The sequence below is a fragment of the Siniperca chuatsi genome, linkage group LG12 (genome assembly GCF_020085105.1).
Source record: "Siniperca chuatsi isolate FFG_IHB_CAS linkage group LG12, ASM2008510v1, whole genome shotgun sequence".
Classification (NCBI taxonomy): domain Eukaryota; kingdom Metazoa; phylum Chordata; class Actinopteri; order Centrarchiformes; family Sinipercidae; genus Siniperca; species Siniperca chuatsi.
The window spans coordinates 23,364,489-23,392,316 of NC_058053.1; the positions used below are offsets into that span (position 1 = coordinate 23,364,489).

At 40.9% G+C, this 27,828-nt stretch overlaps 1 protein-coding gene across 1 annotated transcript in view; it reads right to left on the reverse strand.

Moving 5' to 3' along the window:
* Positions 1–1,092: 1,092 nt before the first annotated feature.
* Positions 1,093–27,828, reverse strand: part of LOC122885739 (rho GTPase-activating protein 20-like) — a 33,424-nt gene continuing 6,688 nt past the window's right edge. Inside the window, 14 exon segments of the mRNA XM_044217282.1 lie at positions 1,093–3,578; positions 3,581–4,398; positions 5,934–6,045; positions 11,912–12,101; positions 12,705–12,814; positions 13,487–13,651; positions 14,216–14,406; positions 18,042–18,251; positions 18,928–18,994; positions 19,539–19,616; positions 19,797–19,881; positions 20,220–20,261; positions 21,189–21,338; positions 22,808–22,984. Of these exon segments, the coding sequence (XP_044073217.1) occupies positions 2,700–3,578; positions 3,581–4,398; positions 5,934–6,045; positions 11,912–12,101; positions 12,705–12,814; positions 13,487–13,651; positions 14,216–14,406; positions 18,042–18,251; positions 18,928–18,994; positions 19,539–19,616; positions 19,797–19,881; positions 20,220–20,261; positions 21,189–21,338; positions 22,808–22,984 (3,274 nt within the window). The 3' untranslated portion in view covers positions 1,093–2,699.

Consider the following 27,828-nt stretch of genomic DNA (forward strand, 5'->3'; position numbering starts at 1 on the left):
GCTGCTGTGTGGTGGGATGCACTACCAACAGGGTAAAGAACCCAGAACTACGTTTTTATAAGATGCCGAACCGAAAAACTGAGTTTTTAAGAAAACAAAAGTGGACACAGACAATAAGACATGAGACACTCAGTTAGGTGTGCAGCAAGCATTTGGTCAAATATCCAAATGTCTAACTATATTACTGTAAGTAAAGCTATAGCATTTTGACAGTATGCAACTTGTGTTATAGTGAAATGTGGATAAACCAGAAAGATATGCAGTATTGTGTTTTGAAGTGCCTTAGCTAACTGCAGTAGCATTTCTCCAAAAAAAGCAAGGTAAGGAGACGGGACACTGAGATAGACCGACAATATTGAGCTTGTCAATATACCTTTTCCTCTCTGGCAGACATAGGGTGCTAAAATAATCCTTTGTCATGCTGAAATCTAATGTTTTTAGCTAGCTACAGGCACTTTGTTAGTTTCAGCCCTTGGTTGCATATTGTGACGCTGACTGTTTTCCCCTTCGGTGTTTTTCGGAGTATGAGCGTTGCGCTCTGTCTCTATGCTGTCCCACCCACTGCCAGTTGCAAGCTAACAAGCTAACAAACAACATAAACAAATAAAAGATGCTAACTGCACTAACAATTCTGATATGGCTGCTACGCGCCAAGTGCATAGCAGACTCGTCATCTGAGTCAGACTGAGGCACAAACATGCACTCCAGCCATCTTGACGCGCGCAGCTCGCTCACCATGGATCGATGTCTCACATCCATGCTCTCACCGGCACCGGTCGACCTGACTTGCAACGTGGTGGGCGGTGCATTCATAGATTCAGAATTCCTCAAAGAGGGTGAAAAAGTAGATGTGTTAAACAAAATATTAATCATAGCAGAGTATTTTTACATACTTGAAATCGTGCCCTCCCCCAAAGAGTAGTCTTTCCCACCAAATCTAAATGTATAACCATTTGCTATAAATGTTCAATTCCTTGACATAAGTGTCTCTGCCTGAACTATATTCTTAATCTCTTCTCCCACCCTGCAGAAATACTACTTTCATGCTTCGAGTAGTCACACTAAAGAACAAATTCAGTTTGATCTGCAAAGTAGTTTAACAAGAGCAACATTTATTAAAATCAATGATATTTTGTTCTCGTGAGCATTGGACATCAGATGTACACAATATACAAATGGTGCGTTTTGTAGCAAATATACTTTCTTAAGAGACAGCAGCAGCAGAATTGGCATGTACAAAAATACACATTTGATTTTCTCACACAACACAACATACCAAAGTAACAAGATAATATATTTATATATAATAATATACTTATGTATCATAAATATGCAGAACTATACACGTTGAACACAATTCACTGTAATGGAGATAATAATTATAATATTAATAATATAGGATAAAGTACTTTTTGAGACCATTTAAAATGGAAACACTTAACATGACAATGGCCTTATTCCAGTGTGTGAATTCCTGCTGAAAAGCTATGTTAAGTTCATAATAACACTGTGTTAATACTCGTGAAAACCGCTCTTACATTGTGCTAAGAATATATTATCTATAAGTTTTGTTTTATTTTTCAGTAAATGAATGCACAGTGAAATAAGGTCATTCATGGTCAAGTGTCACCTAAGAAATCAGCACTGCAGTGGCGACAGCATTGGAACAATAAGAAGTCATAGCAGTCATCATGACCATATTGTTGTCATTACTGCTACAGAGAACAGGATTAACAAACTTTTGTTGTGCCAACATTTGTATCCCCTAAAAAATGTGTGACCTTGGTACAAGAAAACTGAGATGAGTATGATGAGATACAGTAAATTCTCAATTTTCATGCAGATTTAGTCACATCTTTAATAAGAAATTATATATGTTTTGCTGTTAAAAACAGACTACAAAAATGTGACATGGCCTTGATTTCCCACCAGTCTTTATAGATTTTCAGCTGGCTTTGGAAGTGGTAAAAATATATTTTCATTTTACAAGCTTCCAGAGAATGAAAAAAAGGCTTCTTTGTCCTTTCCTTTTCATTTCTGAAGAACTCATCTTCCTTCATTTTTTCTTCATGTGCTGAAAAAGCAATGACACATTCCAAAGGCAAAACAAGGACACACTGCCAGAGAAAAATATTTCTCAGAGGAACCAGATTTTGGCACAAGAGCTGTAACGCTGACCTGTTTTGACAGCAGCTTTAATGATTGTTTAGGGATCCAGATGTCCAATTAAACCAACTGTTTCCTCTCTATAATGAGTTCACGGAATCAGGCATCACTACTTAATAAATAATTTTTTGAGGATCCCAACTGCAGTGCTACAAAGCAACATCACTGTCAGCGCGCTTTTGTAAAATATTGTGGATTATAACCAACAACTTCAAATATATCAGTTTACTGTTTGCCAGACATCAATTTCCTGGTGGGCAAGGAATCAAAATTCATTTTAACATTTTACTACCACAAGGAGGTGAAATGCGGAACCAGGAAGTGCATCTGTACCTTTTACAAACTTAAAACCTTGGCTGTGCCATTACAGTAAACTGCAAAACGTTTTTTATTGGGATGACTACTGCTGCCAGAAGGAAAAAGGAGTTTATGGAGGAGCATTATCACGTCAACAACAAAGACAGTTGTATACAAGTGAACATATCAGATATAACCAGTCTCTCATACACAGTTTGTCTGTACAAAGTTCTTATTTACACGTATGACTCTTCTGCAAAAAAAAGCTGGTCAAAGTCATCCACTCGTGGGTCACTGCACCGCCTGCTCTGCCATTCCCTCTTCCCATGCACAATAGCCAGTGCCACCTCCTGACTCCTTCGCAGGCAAGCATCTGCATCCTCCTGATCCTGAGAGGAAAAGTAGTCCCTTACAGCCCGGGTAGCAGAGGGAGACAGGCAGAAGCGTGGCTCGGCATGGTTGGGCTCCACCTCTGACACTCTCAGGCCGCCATCTTGGGACTGACCTTTAGAAGTGCAAGGTCTGTCCCGGGTGAGGCTGAAGGAGGAGTTAGAGTTTGCAGTGACCTTGGCGGGGTCAGATGCTCGGCGGGGATGGGGAAGGGTCCTCCTCTCTTTGGGTCCCTCCATGGCTGGAGTTAGCGAGTGGGACTTTTGCCTCTGGAGGACCAGAGTGGTGGCGCTCTGTCCATAGAAAACACCCTGTGGGGGCTGCACGCACTCATTTCTAGCCAGCCTCTGTGTGACCTCACTTCCTGTGTGTGGTTTGGGGTTGTTAGGGGAGACTTGAGGTCTGTAGGTAGAGGTCTGGTCGTGGAGCTGCCTCAACTCTCTGACCGTCAGAGGTTTCTCTGTCCCCCTGTAGAAAGGAGAGCGGCTGCGCTGCAGCTGCAGCAGAGCCTGGTGATAGGACGGAGGGCTGCTGGATCTCCGTTGGCAGTTTCGGTTCGTCACCACGGCCTCCTGGGCACTGACGGAGTAGCCATTACCGATTGGGTGGGTTTTCCCGCTTTCCATAGGCAAGTCCTCTGTGTGTCCATTATCAGGCTGCCTTAGTGAAAGGCAGCGGTCCTTCTTGAGCCACATGTTAGGGTGGAGACCATGAGGGTGGGGGGGGGTTTGGCAGGTCCGAGGGGCTGGTTGGGCTGTGGCCAGTGAGGTGGGACTTCCCTCTGAGGAGGGGAGCCCTTGGATGACAGCAGGGGCCTTCCAGGAAAGAGAGGGGAAAGAGGAGCAGGCTCAGCCAATGGAATCGCCCCATTGGTGGCATAGTCAGTAGAGTACTGTGAGAAGGCAGAGTCTAAAGAGCTGAGGGAGGAGCCTGTGGGTGAGGTTGCTGGTGACGACAGACTGGAACAGCTGGCATCCAGTCGCAACGGGGACGGAGGGGCATGCTTCATCTTCCTCCGTCCACCATTCTGGACTTTGGCTCCTCCCTTCTCACATCCATCCTCTTCCTCTTCCTTCAGCTGCAGCGCACTCAGCCCCTGCTCCAGAAAGACCTTGTCCTCCTCCCCCTCCCCTTCCATGGCAGCATCATAGCTCGCCTTCCTTACTGGTAGGCAGTGGTTATCGGCGTGAACCGTCACTGTGCCCGAGGGTGGTGTGCTTGCCAGGGTCAAGGCGGGCTCTGAACTCCTCCTCAGCCTCCTGGGACCCTGTGACGGGCCGTTGGCCTGGCGGGTGCGGAGCTGTCGAACTGCAGGGCTGAACCTCCTGGGTCTGGCCAGCGGGGGGAGCTGCAGTAGGAGGTCGGTCTCGGGGTCGGGATCAGGGTCACAATCACTGAGGGTGATGACAGAGTCACGGCTGCAGCTGTCCGGCTTGTCCTTGTCACGAAGGGGCAGCTGTTCCTGGTAAGGAGACTCAGGGTCGTCGTTGAGCTCATTCTCCAGACTGTCATAGGATGAGTCGTTCATCTGGAAGGATGACACATCTGGGAAGAGAAAGATGGAAAGGAAAGAAGAGAGGGTGATAGATAAGAAGGAAGATTAAGCAATAAAATAAAGAGGAGAGAAAGAATATTATTATGAGACTTGGACTAAATAAGTGGTAACACTGTGGAATCGTCAAATTGAATCCAAAAATACACAGAGGAACACAATAATTTAGCAAACTACACAAAGACTACTTGCCAGTCTAATGGTACCATTACATTTTCCTCAGATTATAGAGCTTTTGCAGACATCCCCTTTCATGCAAGTATCCTGCAATTTAGGGCATGTCCACCTACTAGCTACCAAAATTAGCAATCCAAGTTGAGGCAGATGAAACTTGGATTCCTACAAAACTTTATTTACACAACAACCTTCACAAACAAATGCAATAAAAAATGTAAATACATCTCCCACATTCTGTCGCTCTCTCCTGGTAGAAACTTCATCCACTAAGCTAAAAAAAAAAATGTGAGCAGTCTAAGAGAAACTAAGAATCTTGACCCCTGAACTAAATGAACAAAGCCACAGTTCACTGCTGGAGACGAGGAGAACAGGGGACTAAGCGCCGTCCTGCTGTGTGCTCCTTGACCTCTGGTAGTTATTTATAGCGTGAGGAAGAAGGTTAGTGATATTTATGAATGTGAAGATTCAATGCTGTGTTAATCAGCACCTGTGACCCTGGCAATCACTGAAATTACTGCAGGTCGATCTGCTGACCCCAATCAACAAGCCCAAAAGAGCCTAGGCTATTTAATTAGACATACACACACGGTGAGCTAGTCAGTCTCACCATCTTGTTATAATATTTTGAGGTGTAACACAATGAAGCATTGTCAGTTAACAAGCACTTTTAGAAAACAAGAAATTAAGGAGCTGTTGTTTAGCCACACACACATTTCGTTAAGACTTTGACCTTGATCCTGACCCTCATTAAGAAGTATGTACAATCCCCAATGTTGAAAAAGTTTTGCTTCATTTCTGCTTCTCCTTTACTTCTTAACCAGACATTTCCAACATAGGTCAGTGACAAGTAAAACATTTTTTTTATCTCACCAAAATCGATACGTTCAATTTCTAGTTGCAGTTTTGTCCTTTTTGTGTACAATCTGACATATCCAAAGAGACATGACATTGTAGGACTTTCAAGTTGAATGTAAAATACTCAAAATACTGTCAAATATTCAGATTTTTACATGTTTCTTTGTTGTCGTTGTTTGCTGTTATGTTACTGACTCAACCCTTCATCTCCACATGTATATATAACAGATATAACATATAACTGAATTAGAAATGGGACTATTGGGATCATGAGTTTATATAAAAGATGGGATGGAGACTGTGCATGTCATTTCAGTGGTGAAAGAATAGAAGTGGGAATTCTGGGGAGAAGCCCAGTCCATAGACTTGGCCTCCATCATTAAAACAATTGTATCAAACTCTATTCATCTTTCATTCATTTTCTATTCATATCCTCTTCTCCCCCTCTCCTCTCCTCTTATTATTCCCCTCTATTCTGCTGACTCTCAGTTTTTACCTGATCCGTGGTCACTGCTGCTCTTCTGGCTGAAGCTTCTGAACAGCGAGCTGACGTCTTCTCCCAGGACGCTGCTGCAGTTCTCTATGAGGAATCGAACGAGCTCACACACCTGCAGGGAGAAACACCACCTGGTTATAGCATGAACAGTCTGACTTGTGTTTGCTTCTCTGCAGCTGCTGACCATTCATTTTCATTGTTATACAGTTGGATGAAAGTGTAATTCTATTACTGTTTATGCAGAGCTTCATTTGCTGAAGCAGTTCCTCAAGGAACCAGCCAAAGTTCGACAATAATTCAGCAAACATGCAGTTTCCAAGTGTCTATGTCGGCACAACATACTGAGTAAACTCACAAATTTGCTAAGTGGAAGGCATACACACACACATAAAAATAAAAATCAATATATTAACACTGCCTAGTGAACATTTTGACATTGATTAGATGTGGATATGACGGCGTGCTGAAACACTGAAAATAAAACTAGTGTGTAGTTGCTTGTACTGTAGCTACTGCCTGCTTTATTTTGTGAATTCATGACCTAAATAACTTTGTGATATCAGTTCCAAACAACTTTACAAAGTTGTGTTTTGTTTTGTGTCCCATATTATCATTCTGAGAAAAGTTTGTGTTTGTTTGTTTGCGCTGATGTCGACCTTCCAACTACAAGAGTATTTGCATTCCACATCGACCAAGAAAACATCAAACTCCTTCTTCCCAGTCCTGGATAATGTCCTGATAATAATATCTGACCTCATGTATTGGCTTTAATTATCACTTGCTCAAATGCTTGTTGAATGACCAAGACAGACAAATCCAGTGTTTTTGACAGTAGCATTTCTGAAAGCACTTTTTATGTCTTCTAAAATAATGCATATCAGTATATTCGGAATTAGACATTTTGCAAATGGCTTCCAATATAAGCTGTCTGCTGTTTTCTTAAAACTTCGAAACATGCCGACAATGTCTGTGCTTTTTGGGAATTATCAGCCCAGTTGGAATCTGTCCTCAAACAAATCACATTACTTGGCTAAAACCACCGCCTTTTAAACTAAACAGACAAAATTGACTAAACATATGACATCCTAAGACACAAATAGTCGGCTAACACCAGGTCCACTCAGAAACGTTGGAGTCATAATCCCCCCAACTTGTGGAAAGTTTTCCACTAAAATCTGTCCGTTGTGTTTATAAATGAGTTGTTTATTCTGTCATTGCTCTGCCTCTGCGACACTATGGAAAACACAGCAGAGAAAAACACTTTAGGGCCTCCTTATTTGTTTGTTTGTTGGGCCAGATGTTGTCTGTTCATACGTCTGTATGGTGTCAATATGCGTAATGTGACTCTGTGTTCAGAAGAAGAGTCTGTCTGGCTAAACAGTGCACAAGCAGGCTACGCTGTTAAGTATTTTCTGCTTGTTATTAAGTTATCTTTTCCTGTTTTCTTTCAGGATACTGACAATTATTTCTACAAAATTCTTTGAACAAGTTGATTTATATTAAAACCAGGCTGAAATTATTTCAGTGTTATTTTCTTCATGTGTGAAGAAAAAAAGACTTTCAGGGCCTCATAATAGACCAAAATTTGCATTAAAAATGAAAAAAAAATTGCAGTGTACTAAAACTACCACTGATGGTCCATTTGTCTTATTTGTACAGGTCTGTGTACAGTATTAAACGTGTAATGTTAATGTTATCATTTGATAGGCCTATATTTTACCAGAATACCAGCAAGTTTTCATCTACAGTCACAATTAAAACAAACGCACAGTGACAGAACAGCACTAAACAAACTAGACAAACAGGACACATAATACAAAATTACACACCACACACACACCAGGTCAGCAACAAGTGTATGTTAGACAAATTAAAAGCAGGGATATTTGACATTCACAGAGAATGCTGACCGCCCAAATGTAGTGCGACGAAAGGGTAGAGTACAGTCTCTTGCAGAAGATATGCTTGAGGGTTTTATAGAGTTCTCTGAACGAACGTAAACTAACAAAAGTTGTTCACATTTTACCTGACAGATGATGGGAGATGAGAGCTGTATTTTCAGTTATATAACTTAATGAGTTCCACAGTAGTTTCATTCTAGCAATCAGGCACAGTTAATCCCTCACAATTGTTACCAAAGAGCAAATGCAACATTGACCTTCTGGTTTTATCTTTTCTGTGTGTACACTACCTCTCTTCAAATACCACATGTACTAATGACTGCTATATGAAAGCCCTGAGGCCACACTTTACAGGGATTATGGGTAACTCTAAGCTCTGCTATCCATAACCTGCAGTGACAGTTAGCAGACACTTACGCAACAAGCAAATATGAATCCACAAATGTACAAATGTCTCATCTGTCAGTGAACTTTCCTCACTGCCTCCAACATGGCTGACACGACTAAAGTCTGCAGGTAGATTACCCATAGCTGCTGAGTCATGGTATCTGTACATCTTACTACATCATTGTCACTATCCGCCTTCACCAATGAAAAAAACACAGAGGCATTTCAGTAATTTGCTTCAGGAAGGGTGAAACTACCCAATCATCTTCAAGAGAATAAACCTGTTTTTGATTACAGGTCAGATATCTTTACCTTTAGACACTGTTGCTACTCTGTGACACCTGTCTGTTATCAGTGGACAATGGCATTCCACTGTCTCATTCCTGAAGAACAGCACACCATCTGATAGGCCTTCTAATTGGCAATTGGTAAGTATGTGTTTATTAATAGAAAACACCATGCAATAAATGGTGGAAATAATCAATCTGACAATTGTGCACCAAATGTGTCCTTCACAGATTTAGTGATTTACGGGTCAAACGTCGACATGTCTCAGTCTGAAACAGAGACATGTAGATATTTTAATGACCACATTTCTACGTGAAGTGGGTCCTAACTACAAACTGAATCATACTCATTAAAATATGTTGAGGGCATCCTGAAACAGTACACCTGAAGCAGCCCAATCTGATCCAAATCCATAAATACAGAGAAATGTGTCTGTCTGAATTAAGGCGTGAAATGCCACTCTCAGGTTACTATATGTCCACCCAACCACTACATGTGAGCTCTTGTGACACATCCAGCAGAAATGTATTGTCAAGCTATGTAAAAATCCAGGACTTTCAGCAAAGAAAGTCAGAGCACTCCAATAATAGGCCTATAAAAATGAGCACTCCTTCTTGTTTTGTTGATGATACAGTTTTTTACACAAAACATATAAAATAAGTTGAAAAATATACTAAACAAAATTTTTTCTAAATCTGTATTTAGATATTGTTTTGAAATGTCTGATCAAAATAAGATAAGATGTTCATTGCACAACTAATAATATATCTCGCTGAAATTCAAGCCTTTTTACCTCTTCCTTTCCTTTTTCTCTCTATTGTTTTCACTTTCATTCTTTCTCCTCCTCTTCTCTCTTTAGTTTTCCTTTCTACTTCCCTCTAACCATTCACTCTTTTCTTACCTGCTACTCTCTCTTTCATTTAGTCTTCCTGCCCCCCACTCATTCAGCATTCCTCTCTGTCACTCACAGAGGGCTGCTACGTGATACAGAGCACAGTTTGAAAGCGCCTGTGGGCGTCCAGGAGACTTTCACCTTACATCTATCAACAGTCCATTCAGAACTGCTTCTTCTTCTTTAACTCAATAGGATGTTATCTTAAACTCTCTCACAACCATTCAGAAAAACAGGAAAAAAATATTTGTCTGCAGTATGAACACAGGTTGAAAATGGACTTTCTACAATGACACAGTACACAATACTGCTGCAGCATATATACTATCTGCACATGTGCGTGGGTGTGTGCATACATTAAGAAATGTCACAGCTGTGTGTTAGTGGATCATTTCTGAATATTTTCTGACAGAAAAGTATATCCAGCTTCCTGTGTATCACTCATCTGCTTTTTTCCTCTATTGGATACTGTTATGTAGTAAAAGTCACTGTAATTAAAAAACAAAACAATGCAGAAGAAAAGTAAGTTTCAAGAACCAAGCTCAAGAGAAAAACAATGTTGATTTTAATGATTTGTCTCTCTGTCTCCATCTTAAGTAATACACAGACTAAAGCTGTATTTACCTCAGACACTCCTTAACAGCTACGTTCAGCCAAAAACCTAAATTATATGCTGCATGAAAGAGGCAGGGACACAGAGACTAAACTAAATTGGCTAAAACTGAACAGTCACGTGTTTGTCACGCTATTTGGCCCCTGGCTCTGACTGCAAGGAGGGAAATGTCGAAATCTTACTTTGTTATTTTTTAAAGTTTTTTTTCCCAGAAAAAGGGGCTGCCTGTGTTCAGGCTGCACACACAAACGAGCAGTGTGCGAGAGCGGGAAAGTGTTATCAGGGGAGTATTTGTGAAAGAGATATTTAGGTATTTGCGGCTGTTGAGGGTATTTGTGCTGACAAGTGTGTGTGTATGTGTGTGTCTGTGTGTGAGAAAGAGAGGGGTCTTTCAGCGACACAATTTTCCGCTAAAACACACACTTGGCCTCAGGATTCTGTAGGAAATTCTTTGCATGTTTTCTCAATGAACCTCAACCACCTCAAGCATACACACACACACACACACACGTTTTAAAAGATAAGCAAACCAGCCACCAACAGAGATTGTGTGTAACTCAATTACTGTAACTTTCAAAATAGACCACAAATCAAAAAGCTCTGTATGCTTTATGTATAAGACTTAGTGACTACATGATGGGCTCTGGTGGGCAAGGGGGCTTCCTCTGTGGGCTCTGGCTACAGCCACTGCTGGGGAATTAAGTAATTTCAGGTTAGCCTGGCAGGCCAAGATATGAGGTAGAAAGAGTGAGCAATGTTGCTTCGCAGTTGAGTTAACTTTAGATTCACAAAAATGCCATTAAGAGAAATTTACTACAAACTGTTGCTATTTTATCTCCAGTTACAATTGTTTCTGATTTGCTGGCAGGTGCCACTCAAATATCAGGACATCTCAAATATATTTCAGGTCAACATGTCAGCAGAAAAACTTATCACAAAAATTCATGTAAAAAAACAAACAAATAGTCTCAAAAGCTGAGTAAATAAAACCAAAGCCATCTGCATGGCTAGATACCTCCAGAGGTACATGAAAACATATGTTGGGTTGTTTTTTTTTTTGGGAGAACTAACCCTTTAATGGCGACATAATTCTCTAAGTGGTAAACTACATACCTATATTTTCCTGGGTGCTTGGGAGTAAGTCAGAATGAAACTGTGAAGCTTTCCTCTTTCCTGTTAAGTCTTGCTCTAAGCTCGGGGATTTCAGGCTCTGCAGAGGGTAAGAATGCTGTGATTTTAGCTTATGAGTGATTGTCAGTGATGACATGTGAACGTGACTGAGCGTGTGTTTGTTGTGTGTGTGTGTGTGTGTGTGTGTGTGTGTGTGTGTGTGTGTGTGACACTGGTTTAGTGTGTGTGTTACAGCTGTGTGTTAGTGGGTCAGCTTCTGCTCGGAGGTCAACACTCACATCTGCAGGGAAACTTCAGTCAGCTGACAAATGGTTTTCAGGCTGCCAGAGATTGTGTGTGCATGTGAACACGTATGTGCGCACACACAGCGTACTTGTGCCAGTAAAATCTCTGTTTCTTACCTCGTCTTTCAGGTCGCATGTGTTTCATACATCACAGCAGCATGTACACACTCATGCTGAAACAGCTTGTTTCTCTTACTCCACTGAAATGTTACACACTGTTTCAGCAAGGCCCTCTAACACACACACACACACACGTTTGTTTCACTATCATGTTTGTCTGTATGTTCAATACGAAGCTGGAGCCAGCAGTCGTTTAGCTTAGCTTAGCATAAAGACTAGAAAAAGAGGGAAACAGCTAACCTGGTTCTGTCCAAAGGTAACTAAATCTAAATTAAATATAATCATCTGCCTGATCTAAGACTTAATAATTAGCTCCGTTAGCCATAACACTCCGTATCGTGTGTCTGAGTGTTCCTCCTCACCTTTTTGGTGCCCTCCCCCTCCATCTCGGGGGTGCTTGGTGTTGGAGCCCAAAGCATGCTGGGAGCGATGCAGACGGACAGGTTGAAGGCGTTCATCTGGTTGTCATGGGCGTTGCCTTGGATACAGTGCAGCACGGCGATCACATGGCGCAGGAGAAGCAGGTTCTCACTGGGAAGGAGGTGGAGCAACCTGAGAGAGAATGATTGAGAGATAGAAGAAGGGAAGGGCAGAAAGATATCATGTGAACTAAATGACAACAGCAAACAAATAAATAAATAAATCCTAGAACACTTTCCCTGGTCCTTATTCTCATAGTGTGTGTGTGTGTGTGTGTGTGTGTGTGTGTGTGTTGTCATGTTGTTTGCTGATCTCAGGCTCCACAGGAATTTCTGCACAAACATTTTCATTGTTGCTTTCATGTTTTATTTTCCTAAGCAAAAGGAATTTAGTTTGTTGCTTCTTGAACTGAAGCGATGCCCTCTCACTGTCTTCCTTTCTCTCTCTAGATATAAACAGTGTGTAATTAACGGAAAAACCAACAAAGTGTCACGGTAAGGCCACCACAAGCCTCCAGAACACTAATTTATTCAGGTCTTTACTTTAATTTGTCACCCATCTGTATAACGAACGCCTGTATAACTTGCTGTGTCTGTGTGTGAGCTTGTGAGAGAGAGACAGGCAGCAACTTATTGGATTATTACTTTGTAAATTAGCAGCATTTTGACATTAAATATGTATATATGTATGAATACGTAATATATGTATTTTAGGATTTGAAGAGAGAGTTCCTACCTCTGGACAGCTTGCGTCCTCTCCTCCCCTCCCTCCCCTTCCATCACATCCATCCACTGGTCATACAGATCCACATGCAGCATGCTGCCCGGGATATTTCGCAGGAAGTCCTGTATGCAAAAATGAAAAGAGATCTTGAGCTCATTTATCAAGATCTGAGTTAATCAAGTCTATAAAATGCAAAACTAATGCCAACATACAACATACAATTCGCAACATACAAAGTAATCCCTTGAAATTGCTCACAAACCCCTCACATCTTGTATTTGAGAAGCTGTATCTGGCAAATGTTTTGTATCTGCACTTTAATAAAAATGAAACTCCTACACATTGCCTCACAACTGGTTCATTTCATCCTTAATTCATGCAACATTTTGATCTAAAGAACTTCCATCTATAAGCAACTCCTTACAGAAGTTCTAATATATTTACATAGATATTAAATAAATAATTGAGTGAGGCTCAATCCTTGTCCATTGTGCAGAAAACAAGTAAAGCACAACAAAGTAGGGAGATGAATCAGCTCTGTATAAAACCCCAAACCACCTCAGCTGCTCCCTGGATGCCCGACGCTGTGGTGGCTGTTTGGCCTGGATGCTGAACAATGCAGCACCTTGTGTGTGTGACTGGCAGCCTGCCTGGCTGTGCAGAGACAGATTATCCTGTCTGGACTTATGTGACTTTGGACGCACATCAGTCGCTCCTGCTTTCTGTTGTCTGGTTTGAAGTCAGTCAGACAGGGCAGAGCTGTGTGTGGTTGAGTGTGTGTGTGTGTGTGTTACCTTGAGGACAGCAGCAATGACGAACACAGACTGGTGTGTGATCTCCGGGTCCTCAGTACCGCTGTCCAGTCTGTCCCGAAGCTCCCGGCAGGCTTTGGCACCAGCTGACCGCCTGAAGATGCCCCTTGTGTACGGCCCCTCCAGGTACAGGAACACCAACATGTCCTGGAGGGAACAGGGAGATGGAAGGTTACCTACATAAAATCTCTTTAAATGATCTTTTTATCAATATTTTGAAAGGAACAGAAAAATGTGCAGGTTTTAATCGCTGACAGAACTAACCAGTGATGTTTTAAACCAAATTAAATGAAAGAGACAGAGATTAAGTGAATTTAGCTGTCTCAGTCCCTGCTGTTTGTTTGGTTTGTTTCCAGTTCGGCCTTTCTAAAAGGGTTCTTTGGAGCACCATATCATCAGAGATGAAACATTTTTGCTGAGGGTAGAATCTGGATTGCTTATTCAATAGACTGGGGTTTAACTTCTCTAGTAATTCCAGCATGTCCATTATTTCTTTAATTTATAATGTACAACTTAAACCATTTATCTAAGACATACAGTATACAGTAAGTAATGATGGCGCTGTATCAGACAAAAGCTCAAAAAAATGTGTTGCCTAAAAATTAATCTACTTCCCCATACCACTACATCTCCCTTTCCCCAAGTACACTGTAAACCCCAAATCATCCCGTGACCGCTCCTGCTGCTCTACGTGACCTCCACTCGGCTCACCATGACAGGTTTGGGCAGGCCATGGTCTGGAGAGCAGACGGAGCTCAGGGGTCGTCCGAACAGCCGTCCCTGAGTGGGGGAGAGCAAGGTCGGGGACAGGGGCAGGCCGTCCAGCTGTGTGTTGGAGCCTCTCCAGAAAGGCCAGTTGATCAGAGACCTCTTTCTCTTAAAAGACTTCTGCTGACCAGGCTCTGTGGGGAGAAAGAAGAGGTGAGCTGTGGTTTCAGTTAGAATCAAACTGCTGTTCGCTGAGTAATGCATGTTGAAGTCACTGGTGTGCACTCAGGAATAGTGTTCACGTCCAGCAATGCTCAATGATTCACCAAACTGCAAATCTGCAGCCTGTGTAATGATTTTGTAATATTTATTTTTTATGTACTGGTTAGATTTCCCAACAAAGTAGGTTCTGAATTGTTTAGCAGTTAGCCTAAAAGATGTTGGACATTTTCAGCATGCACATGAATGCTTGGTCTGTCCACTAAATGTCAGTTTAATAATCACACCCTAAAAAAGTTTAGGTGAGATTAGAGAGAAAGTAAAAGACACAGAGGAATATTGTTAAAAAGAAAGACACCAGTAAGACAGTGACAGAAGTGTTTGAGAGAAACATCTGTAGGCATACCCTCATGCTCGAGAGCACCATTTAATTTAAGTGTGTGTGTGTGTGTGTGTGTGTGTGTGTGTGTGTGTGTGTGTGTGTGTGTGTAGCTGTCTGTGTTTATCCATATGTGTGCTTTTGTGTGTGAAAACATATATGCATGTATGGGGCTCTGTGTGTTCTTTTTTGAGTGTTTACTCAGTGGTGCCAAGTCACAATGTCTACCTGTGTTGTTTGTGTTTAAGTGTCTGTCAGCAGGTATGTCTTCACTGCGTCTACATGTTCTACTTGACATAACAGCTCAGCATGTTTCTGCAGTTATGAAACTGCATACTGTGTGTGCATTGGTAAAATTTTATTGTAGCAACTTTGATTTGCCAACAATCTTTTAAATGATAACATTTACACTACTATTCCTGCATGTTAATGAAAATGTGCAGCAGACATTTATCGTTTAACCTAATCTCTATGCAAACTGACTTTGACTGAGTGAAACCAAACAGGAGAAACGTGGTTCAAACCTGCGTTGCCTTCAGTGGACACCGAAAATAAGCGACTAACTTTAAAGACACACCTGCAGGGTGACATTCTAGTTCTAGTCCGAATACCTGTTATGGAGTAGTGCTGAAAATGATTAGTCAATTAATAATTCAATCAATTTTGATAATTGATTAATCATTAAGGTAATCAACATCTGCTGGTTTCAGTGTCTGAAATGTGATGATTTTTCTCTGTTTAAATCATTGCAAAAAAAATATCTTTGGGTTTTGGACTGTTGATTGGACAAAACAAGCAATGTGAAAATCTAACCTTGGGCTCTGGGAACTGACATGGGCAATTAATCGATTAAAACATAATCTTGATTATTATCAGAAAATTATTAAAAAGATGAATTGATTGTGAAAATAATCATTAATTGCAGCACTATTCTGGATTGCAACTACTCTAAAATATCTGTCTGAACTACTGGCAAACTAGCAAAAACTGCAAACACTGCTGTAAATCTTTTAAAGGGCCATTGTGGTAAAATTTTATTGTAGCAACTTTGATTTGCCAACAATCTTTTAAATGATAACATTTACACTACTAGACGATTGTGATTTGTATCCGAGGGTGGGACTTTTCTGACAAATGAAAGATTCTTTCAGTGGGTGGAGGACACAGCAGCCCAAAAGGGGTCACAAAATATGTGGACTACCTCACATAGAATTCAATATTTAACAATCTGCCGTGGCGTTATGCCCATACACACTCTGGAACAAAGTTCAGCAGTAACAGAATTACTAGCCTGCTCTGGCACTTCTCAGCAGGCCTCGCCATCATCAAAAAAACATGACCTCACTGTAAATCAGGCGTTACATCATTACAGCTTTCTAATTAGGCAACAGCTTTAGAGAGGGGGAATGAGGAAACAGAGACAGACTACTTGTCGACTGGTTGTGCAATGTCTGTCATCCTACTATAATCTTCTGCTAGCGTGTTATAAAAGAGGTGCTAGATGCAGTGTTTCTCTCCAAAAATCATGGCTTTTTGGCTCGTGATGAACAGTGGCACAGCAGTGACTGTAAATCAAATCGATCTCTGGAGCACATGCAGTATGTTGTAATGGACAAGTCTTGGAGCGATTTAGAAAATGTTGGGGGAAAAAAATCAACATCACCAAAGTTTTATTTTACATGTGCAAATTTGTTTCTAACATTCAAGACAGAATTGCCTGCAGGATTGTTTGAGATAAATACCTGAAAAGAGAGGCTTCTGCCACAGCGACCACTCGCTAATAAACACACACTTTCGTTAGCTTTCGGGTTGGATGTGAGCAATTAGGCCTCTATGGTGGCGGGGCTAGTATGGAACCATCATGTAAGATACTGTTATCCTTGAGGCAAAGGAATCTGAGGCGAAGCTTGTGGTTGGCAAACTGAAGCCTCCTTGACTCGAAAACACACACTTTTTCTCCTCAACTTGTTTTCCACCAAATCTCATCCCCTCCTTTTTCCATCCTGGTCTCTGTATCCCCATAACCCGTCCTTGTTCCTGTCCACCATCCTCTTGTTTTTCTTTTTCCTCCTCCTCATTTTTCTGTCCCTCTTACTTCTGACATCCCCTTTTCAGTCTCTCCCTCTGTAAATTCTTCTCTCTATCTGTTACAGTCTGTTGTTTCTTTTTCCTTCACCTCCACTGACCTCCAAACTTACTCAATAGCTGTGTCATCTCTTTTCTCTTTCCATATTCCTATTCTCATACGCATCTGTCCCTTCTGGGGTTTCTTCCTCTTTGTCTGTCTGATGTTTTTCTTATTTTGACACTGCATCTCTCCTAACCCCTGCTGTAACCCCTTGTCCGCTAAAATCTCCTTTCCCACCCTTCTCGTTGACTCCTTTTCTTCTTGTTCACCTCCTGATTCATCCTCAGAACTAACAACAGGACTGTATGTCTATGAGTGTGAAGAATGAGCACAAACAAAGTCAAATGGATTATGTAAGTGAAACAAATTCTGAGGAAGTACTTTCTGTTCTGCATTAATACTTCTGTATCCTCAAATTTCTTCTCGTGGTTTCACAGAATTAGATTTATGGATTTATTTATTTATTGACACTGACCAGCCATCTACTTGGAAACCATCATGTTGATGAAAAAACTCATATTTTTCACAACACATACTTAAACTGCTCTTACTTCATGAATCACTCTCAGAGCATAAAGGTTCATGGGCAGATGGCCACTGTTGACTGTGGTTATATGCCTGTTGCCTTGTTGCAGTGCAATGTTTTTATTCACACAAGACCAAAACAAACAGCATGATGGCTCCACAAGGCCAGATTTTTATGTTAGATTTTTATGAAGAATGAAAAAAGCCAAATGCCATGTTTTCTTTATAAAATTCTAGTGTCTCCACTCACTCAAATGATATCAATATTCATCAGTGTTGTTTTGGCTCTCTCTCCCTTTGATTAAGTCAGATTCCTTTGGTAGCACCAAAGGAATCAGTCCACTGATAGTAAACTTGAGCATGCTGTAGAATTTCTTGGTTTTGAGGTTCAAAGTGCTTTCAAACTGTTACCTCACAGAGTTATTTGAAGTCACCCCCATACAAAGTTGCCTTTAATTCTGAAGTATACTTTCTTGTGTTCTGAAAAAATGTCTCCCAAAATGTCATCATGTGATCTCATGACCTCATTATGGGCTGACCCCCAGAATGGGAACTACAGTCCTGACCAGCTGTCTTACCTATAAGCGGAGCGTGTCCTGGGGCAATCTTGCTGGGTTTGAGGATAAACTGGCACTGGGTATCTGGGGGGAGACACTGGTCCAGCAGCAGCACCCCTGGACAGTCTGTGGGACTTGTTGGATCCCTGCCTGCTCCTCCTCCCAGTCCTCCACCACTGCTCCCACCATCCCGAATGTGGCTCATCTTAATGCTGAAGGGAAACTCGTGGCCTGAATGAGAGGTCAGGGTCCAGAGGTTAGAGGTCATGGGTCTGGTATGTGCAGTCTGTGCATGTGATGTAGAGCCAAAGCAAAAAAGCTGATAAAAATTTGTGCAAAACTAGTGCCATGCGGGAATGAATCAGCAGTACAGAGTTGGGATGTTGGGAATTCAGTGTGAACTACAGAACAAAAGATTATGGTAACGGAAATACCACGGTGACAAAAAACTAACTGCTCTGAAATGCTCCCAGATGTTTTTGGTGTACTGCTAATGCTTGTACAGTAGAGCCCTTTGCTGTGGGTATTCTCTGCATTAGTACTGCCTGGTTTTCCAAAATATTCATTGTGGAAGGGATGGGGCAGGAGGTTTTTTTGTTTAACTTTAATGAATTTATGAAAGATGTCATTGTAAGCATACGTGCAGATTTTTAAGAATCACCAGTACCACACTCTTACTTTCACACATGTACACTTTGGGAAGTCTCAGTATGACTAGAGTCTTATCATAAATCTTATCCCACACCATTGGGGGTGAAGTACCTTTCTTAAGAGCGCCTTGAAAGGGAAAAAAAGGCAAAGCTTAAGGGAAATGACTATTTTTCTTTCTTTTTAAATGCCACGTTTTTTCTGATGGTGTTTTAAGAGGAAGGTTTTACATAATGATGTCCCTGACAGGTGGGCTCACCGATGAGAGGGTACGGAGGGTCGTCCTTACTGGAGCTCACCCACAACCCGTGGTCTTTAACGCAGCCCTAGACAGAGGAAAAGAGAATCAGGTTTAAACAAGGTACCTTCATGAATGCACATCTGTGTTGACAAGAAACCTCTACAAATGCTGTTACAGTAGAGATTGGTTTGAGACCTACAGCAACAGCTGTGCAAACCAGCTCCACTTTAGCCAACCAATTTTGGCACTGTTTTACAAAATGACTTATGTAAATGCTAATTTCTATTTAAAAAATACTAAACTTGATAGATTTTTTAAAGATAAGATTACAAAACTAATATTACAAAACGTTCTTAAACATTACAAATCTTGGGATAAAGACTAAAATCTTACTTTGTATACATGCTTCACACTCTGGTAACACTTTGTTTGGACAATCTAATATTGATACTATCAGCCATCGTATGTAGCTGGTTAAGTAAGTTTTTTTCTAATGTCCAGACTGGATAGCTACAAGAGAGGCTACTTTTAACATCACGGATTCGGCTGAAACTTTTTTTAACATCACATCAAATTATATTCACTGAATATCGAGCTGAGTATCAACAGTGGTCTTTGGTTATACTCACTGATATGCCAAACTGCAGCAGAGCCATGCGGATGACATCAGTGGTGCTGTCAGTGTTGCTGACCGCAAGTGTCTTGGCCTGGTGGAAACATTTTGGAAACATTAGGGAAATATCTAGTTGTTTGTGTGTTACACAAATGGTAGCACTGCTAGTGATGTCATTAATTACTCACTTAAGGACAGATTAGGCGATCAAACATTATTCATTTTTGTGCTGACAGAAGCAATAGAAATCACAGAGGGAAGAAGAGAATCTTACATATGCACAATTTCCAATATCCTTTGCAAATATCTTCAGAGGAATGGTCTTGGGGTCATCTTTCTCTTTTCCCTCAATTATCCGACTGTGTGTAGGGAAAAAAACAAAGGAATATAAGAACTTGAATATAAGTTAATTTCGTATGGCCAGCACTGTGATATGGGAGACTAACATTTTGAGTTAATGCCAGCATGTATAATATCAAGTAATTCATCTTGTGTATGTATTAGTTGTAAAGAATTAGCTAGACTGTATTCATCAGAGTGGTTCAAAATCTCATAACTTCTGTCAGGCCAGGTGATTTCTATTTAGTGTGATTACTCTCATTCATGTTGAGCTTGTTTCTATTTAATCACTTCAGTTCCATCTAAATTAAAATTACCATTGCAGACAAAGTAGCAGGGGGTATAACGAAACATTTACCTTTTGATGAGAGCCAACCACTTGTCCTTGTGCTCCTCAGAGCTAAAGAGGAGTAAAGAGAGTGATAAAACATAATCAGAGGAAATCATGTTATCATGTTAGTCAGTTTTGCACTGTTGGCTAAAACCGCAGACTTCAGCCTGAGATGTGATGTAATAAATGTGTGTCAATGAGTGCAAATGTCTGCATGCCATCGAGGAAGGTGCACATATACATCACAGCATTTATGAATGTATTTGTTTGTGTGTTGCATGTTCGTGCCTGTTGTGCGTGTGTGGTTATCTACTCTAGTCTTACTGCGGTTAGACTGAGCAGCTTTATGACTGGGAACTGCCTTCGCGCTTAAGGGTTTAGGGAATTTGTGGCTGCGTGTTCAGTTTTTAATTCCCTTCTACACTGAGCATTTGCACCTTAGGACATAGAGTCCTGTTTCAAAAGTATACTGGAGTGACTCAGAGAGGCATTTTAGAAATATGTTTTGTGTGCTTAGCATGAATAACTGTCAAGCTGATGTACTGAATGAAGTTATATAAGAGGAAATTAAGTTATACTGAATTGCTCCTGATTGTTCAAATTAAGATAATCTTGAAAAATAAAACTACAGTTCACCTTTTAGACATTCCTCTTCTTGAATGTGAACAACATGCTTATGTTTCATGTGTGTGTGAGTGTGTGTGTGTACTTGTACTTGCTATATAGTGAGGACTGAAACATGTTTTCTACCTACAGAGTGAGGACATTTTTGGAAAGTGAGGACATTTTGGCTGGTCCTCACAACTTCAAAGGACTGTTTGAAGGTTAAGGCTTGGTTTTAAGGGTTAGGTTAGAATTAGGTTATGGTTAAGGTTAGGGTAAGGGGCTAGCGAATGCATTATGTCAATGATGGTCCTCACAAAGATAGAAGTACAAGGATGTGTGTGTGTGTGTGTGTGTGTGTGTGTGTGTGTGTGTGTGTGAGAATGTGTGTACCTGAAGGTGGCCACACAGTTGCAGGTGGGCCAGCCCATGACGAAGCACTTCTCTGGGTTGGTGCTTCCCTCACACACCTCCTCCATGCAGCTGGCCGTCCACATCTCACACACTCGGACTTGGGCCTTCACCTTGAAATGAGTGGAAGACCTGCAGAAGACACATTGTGCTAAATTAAACTAGGCTATGGCTCCAACTAACAATTATTTCCATTATCAATTAATCTGTCTTAAAATTCTAAGAAAATAGTGAAATATGCCATCACAATTTCCAATTGGCCAACATGATATTCAAATAGTCTGTTTTGTCTGACCTACAGTCCTAAACTCAAAGATATTCAATTTACAATTATTAAAAACAGAAAAAGCAGTTAAATATTCACATTTGAGAAAATTAAACCAGTTATATTTTGGATTTTTGGCTTCATAAATGATTAAAATGATTAATCCGTTCTCAAAATTGTTGTAGAATCTGTCGATCAGATAATCAATTAAGCAAATTTAGGAGAAAAGGTTCCTTTGGAAAAGACTGCATAAAAACCTGAAAGGGGTTCCACAAGGAACAAACTGGGATCCCCTACTGTTGCAATCTAACTTTTAATTTTCTTCATGGAACATTTTTCCACAAACCTCTAACATATGGCAGTCCTTCAAGAAATGCTTTATATAGATTAGAAATATAAAACGATTTTGCTATTTCCAGCATTTTAAGACAGGCACGCTCAGTAGAAGTGGATTTATCCATCACTACATCTGTGATTATAGAGGGAAAAACTCCAAATGCACACATGTGGCATGCACACATACTCTCCCTGCTATTACACAGATATAAAGGCACACAAATGCACATACACATCAATTAACTTCTTCTCCCTCTCTCTGTCTCAAACACACACATACCGACACACATTCCTCTAACTCACCCTGTGTTCAGCCACAATGTAATAGCCAATTATAGCGTATACTCTCTGTGCTGGAAGGGTCAGTGCCGCCCACTGGCACATGACTCCCCAGAACAGACCACAGAGCTCCTGCTGTGTCTACATTGAGGGGTGTATGAGTACAGTAAGTACATAGAGCAGAAGTCTGTTTCCGTCTCTGCATCTCTATATGTTTAAATGTGTGCATTAGTGCATGTATGTGTGTGTTTGTGGACTTCAAAAACATAAATGTGCTCTTTAAGTTCTATTTTTGAACGTGTGTGTTGCAGTGTGTGCAGTTTGTGGGTGAGGAGCCACATACTGTAGGCCCAAGGCAGGCCAGTGTGGCTTTGATCTGAGCCAGGCTTCATATGGATTTAATTGGCCGGGAAATAATTATATACTGGGGAGAAAATGAGGGAGGGAGAAGTGAAAGAAGCAGGGGAGTAAGAGAAGGAGAAATGAGGGAAAGATAGAAGAAGGATGTAACTCCATCCTCTACAGATTGTTTTTTCTTATCAGTGTTAGAGAAATAACTAGGAACAGATGAAATTTTGTTTCTTTGTTTCTCAAATTTGTTCTCTATTTTTTCCTGTTTATGTCTCCCTGTCTCCATTTTCCGTCTCACTCACACAACCACATAAACATACACTCCTTCATTCTCTCTGTCATTTCACAAGACGCACAGAAGGAAACTTACTTGGCCTTGGCGACGAGCAGTGTGTCGGTGAAGAGAAAGAGGTGTCTCTCCTGGGTCTGCAGGCCCGTCTTCAGCTGCGTTTGGGTGTGACCCAGGAATAGGCGACCTGGACACTCAGCCAGGAAGGCCTGGACCAGGGGACACGACTCTGGGCTGACTGGCGTCAGGCAGCTTTCCCTGGAGGACAAAACCAAGACAAACAAACAACACAGAGACAAAGAATGAAATACATTATTGATCCCCAAGGGAGAAATTTGTGCTCTGGATGTGTTTAGATGCATGCCCCTGAACAACAGGTTTTGAACCCCAGCATTGGATGTGGTTGGGCTCAAATTCAAGTCAAGTCAATTTTATCTATATCTTTACAATCTGTATTCACAGGCAGCCAGGGGAGAGAGGTCCCAGGACGGTCAATGGTCAAATTATCTTCACCTCCCTCAACAACTACTGCAAAACTGCCATTGAGCAAGGCACTGAGGCCACTAAGTGTTACAATGCAGCTGCTTAGTGCCCATCAGAAGAAGACTGTGCAGCCCCTTAAAGTGAATGTGCAGAACTGTGTGGAAATGGAACAAGCCTAAGTGTCCTCATTGCCGATAAACTCAGCACATGTGAAATTTCATTGTAACACTTTTTGCACATTTACACATTTAGGCTAGGGAGCTGCCCAGTACAACTCTCCTCCTGTTGGCTATTGAGTAACTGGAGATTACGTGCTCCAGGACACTTAAGACACTGAGGGCCTTTCTCACTCACTTTTCAAGCCTATCAAAGGAGTCAAACTAGCAAACCTTTTAGTCTTTTAATCTCTGAACTGCCTACCACCAATAATCCCATTTATCTGATAGATATTTGATGAACCTCATGAAACCTCAAGAATCAAATATGAGAGCACAATCAAGTTTGAAAGCGCATTAGCTCCATGGGATGTATTTTTAACAGAACCCCTTTCACTTTGATTACCACTGGGAAGGTGGCAACATTTCAGTAAACACTGAATAATCTAATAATTTAGAGGCTGCAGGCCAAAACTTAGAAGCTGAATCTAACAAAGTTGACAGTGTTTTTACTGTGCTGTATTAGCACTGGGGAATTTTCCAAACTCATCCAGAGTGTGGAATAACAATGCAGCAGCAAACATGTAACTAAAAAACATGAGGCCCATGTTGTGGTGAACCAAATTTGGAAAAGGCTTAAACATCCAAACAGCTTGTGCAGCTTAGTTAAAATCCAAAAGTGCAATATTTACCTCATTATTTCCTGCATTTACTTCACTGATTCCTCACAGTTGCAACCACACATATAATCAAGCATTGTCAGTAAAATAAATATTGGACTTTTGGACGTGCAGTGCAATTGTTTGGCTACAAATGTATTACTAATTGCATGTTTTGGAGCTGCACAAAGATGGCCCTGTTAACTTAAACAGTCACAAAAAGAGCTGAGATGGAGTTCCTGCCAGCAACTTCTAGTGGTACATGTAAGGTTTTACTTGTTTTTATATATTTTCTTGTCTGTTTCTTTTGTTTCCTCTTTTTTCTCCTTTCAATAAAGCACTTTGTAACTACTGTTTTGAAAAGTTCTATAAAAAAATACTTGCTTGCTAGTGACAGAAATATCCTTTTGAATTTTGTTTAAATTACAGTTGTCTACCTTGTATCAGTTTCCATGAGGTCAATATGTGCCACTGATGGACAGATGAAAACAGAGGGGAATTTTTGGAGGAAGAGGAAATAGTTTGAGAGCTCCATCCTTTCCTGTTTACCCTTCACTACCAGATAAAAGACCTCAATCTCTACTTATACACATACATACACATTTTCTATCTCTGTCTCTGCCTTTCTGTGTCTCTTTCATGTACACAAACATGCACACACACTGTCTGCTCTCTCACGCATGTACACACCCACTTCTTAACATAGTTTCTACTTTTCATTCCTTCTCTTACACATGAACATCCGAGATACCCACGAGGACACACACAATTATGTTGGTAACCCCTTCAACAAAGCACCCAGTAGTAGTCCAAGTCTTGTTGGGAAGACAGAGAAGCTTGGATTCTCTCATACGCCAAAATCCTTCCAGTTACATTGCATAAGTGATTGGTTACGCAATTAATTAAAGAAGAACAGACGACTGGACAGACACTGGAGCGCTTCCCTTTTTGTCTGTCTTTGTGTGTCATCCAAAAATAAATCCAAAGGGGGCTGAGTGAATTCAATTAAAAGCTATGAATGTAGCCAATTAAGCATTGATGCTCAGTGGGACACGTCGCCCTTCAAGACCAGGAGTTGAAAACTCATTGAAACTGTAAAAAAAAAAAAAGGTTAAAGAATGGGATAAGAGGGAAAACAAATCAAAACAATCAGCTATTGTTCCTGGAAAAAAGAAAATACTTTCCATGTGGTATGCTGTGAAATGATTTTACCCCCCTTTGAATACATTTACATAACTCATGCACCATTCCACTGCTATAAATTAAGCATTTCTTTCTGTGTTTGTCAGGGAGATGCTCTCTTAATGACATGTCACATGCCAATGCAAGGAGGACAGCACAGGGATAAAAGACCACTGCAAAGGGACGTCAGAAGGGTTTTTGGGTACCTTGATTAAGTTGCACTGGGATTAACACCATTACAGAGCAAACGTCTCAAAAATTCCCATTTAGTTTACACATCCACATCCTGCTCTGTTCTTATTGTCCATGCAGATCCGGGAAATGCTCCTGTCAGAAGAGCCAACACTCACACACACTAAAACAAATGGACAAACCTTCCTGTAAAGCCACTTTCACATCTCGCTGCCCCAAAAAAGACAACATCGTCCGTATTCACCACACGACCCTCCCTCCTGAATGTAAGATTGACAGCTGAGCCTACCATCCTTTGAATCTGATGGATGAGCAGCTAATGGCTCCATTGTACATCATGTGATGTTGATAAATTGAGCGCTCAGCCTGCCCGCGCATTCATGGCCACCTTTGTTGAGGCATGGCACAGAGGGGACAACTGTTGACTTTTTGGAACACAATAAGGGGCCAAAGTGCAATGAACCACACAACACAGCATACTAATGTCCCAGCATGAATAATTAAGCAGCAATAGACAAGATTTGTACATAAAGGTTGATACATCTTATTAGCCCAAATCACAAAGAAGGGCTTTGAAGTATATTTGATTTATATAGCTCAAAATTACAAATTTGTCCAAGAGGGCTCTCTATCCTTAAACCCTCAATTAGGAGTAGAATCACATCATAGACAGAATTAGAAAATAATTACAATATAAAACCAAGAACTACAAAGTTGTAGAGCTACAGACTAACTAAATGAGTCCTTAATGACTCAGTGAATCAGATGTGTGGAGGCTGGGATGGGAAAAACAAGTAAAGTCTTAGTTATGTGCATGTGAGCTAGTCTGTTTGGGTGTCACCCATTGAACTTGTACGTGTGTTTCTGTAAAAGGAGGATTGCATCAGCAGTAGTTTGACCTCTTTGTCTCAGATAGAGGCTGTCCAGACAAGCAGCAACTGACAGCTCAGTGTGTGTGTGTGTGTGTGAGAGAGAGAAAAGGAGAGAGTGAGTGACTATTAACATGCAGATTGAAGAAGACGTCATTTTACAACAACAAACAAACACACACCAGTCTGTACCATCTCCTAAATCCACAGTGGCGAGTTTGTTCATCACCGCAACAAAACTGCAGACGTGACAATAAAGACATTACACAAGGGATACGTTTCTGAAGTACACTCCAATTATAACTAACTAAATATTTTTGTATTTATATATGTTCTCTTGGAAAATAAAACATACTTCTTCATACATGGATAGCTAAGTTAACCTGATTTCATTGCTGAAGCTAGTTTATTTCTATTTGGAGCATTTTACAGAACATCGACTCCTTGAGCTAAAAAAAAAGCAGGCTTATTCGTGTTCACTGAAAAGGCGCTTGCTGCTACTGGAAATGAGGTGGAGAGTGGAGTTTGTGGGCTGGAAAATCACAACAACGAGCTAAAAAAGGCTAAAGACCTGAGGGGAACTGCAGAGTCGGCTGGTAATTCTCTAGGAGTTCATCACTACGAGCATTACATTTCAAATTACACGCATACTTTAATTCATTGTTACACAGAATTTAGGTAGTAGCTTAGATAAGTGGACAGTAAACATGGGCAGCCACTAGACACTAAGACTAAAAAGGCAGACGAGTGCTACCTCGAGAAACTCAAACTTCTTTCACGGAAAACCAAAAAAATGATGTCATCGTCCTGCCCACGCTGTGTGGTTGATAGGAGACCAATGGAAGTGCAGAAACACTGAAGCGAGAAACATCAAGCAGGCTACCAGATTTTTAAAATTAAACTGACTGCTTCACATCTTTTTCACCCTCTGTCTCTTTCCTGTTTCCACCTGACTCCCCTCATCCAGAACTGACTCTGGCTGCACCAGATCATTTCCATAATGTCATCCCTGGCTGAATGCACTCTATATAGCCAGATACAGGAACGTACACACACAGAGGATGAGGTCAGAATACTGAAACTCTTTCCTTTTTTTCAGTGAAAAGGAAGTTACCAGAGGCCATCAGCCATGATATCCTTAGCAGAGCTCATTATTAAAACCAGGAAATGTCTTTTGCATGATGTGTGAGTGAGTGTGTGTCCTTGTATATGTCATTTTGAGAACCAAATGTCCTCAAACAACGAGAAAAATCAAACAAAAATCACCCAAACTTAGAAAATGCTCTTTTTCTAAGAGCTTAATACAGGTTAGATTTGGGTTTCAGGTTGAGATTAGAACTTGAATTAGAAGTAAATATAGTAATATCCCAACAACTATATTAATACAAACATGTCTGTCTGCTAGGGTGTAGAGGTTGTTGTAGTGTGTGTGCATTAAAAAGTGAATGAAATGTATGTATGTGCTTTGGATCTCTATCTGTATGCACGTGTAGAGTCAGGTGGTTTTGGATTTGTGTGTGTGTGGGGGGGACTTTGTGGTGAGAGTGTGAGGTCAGGGATGT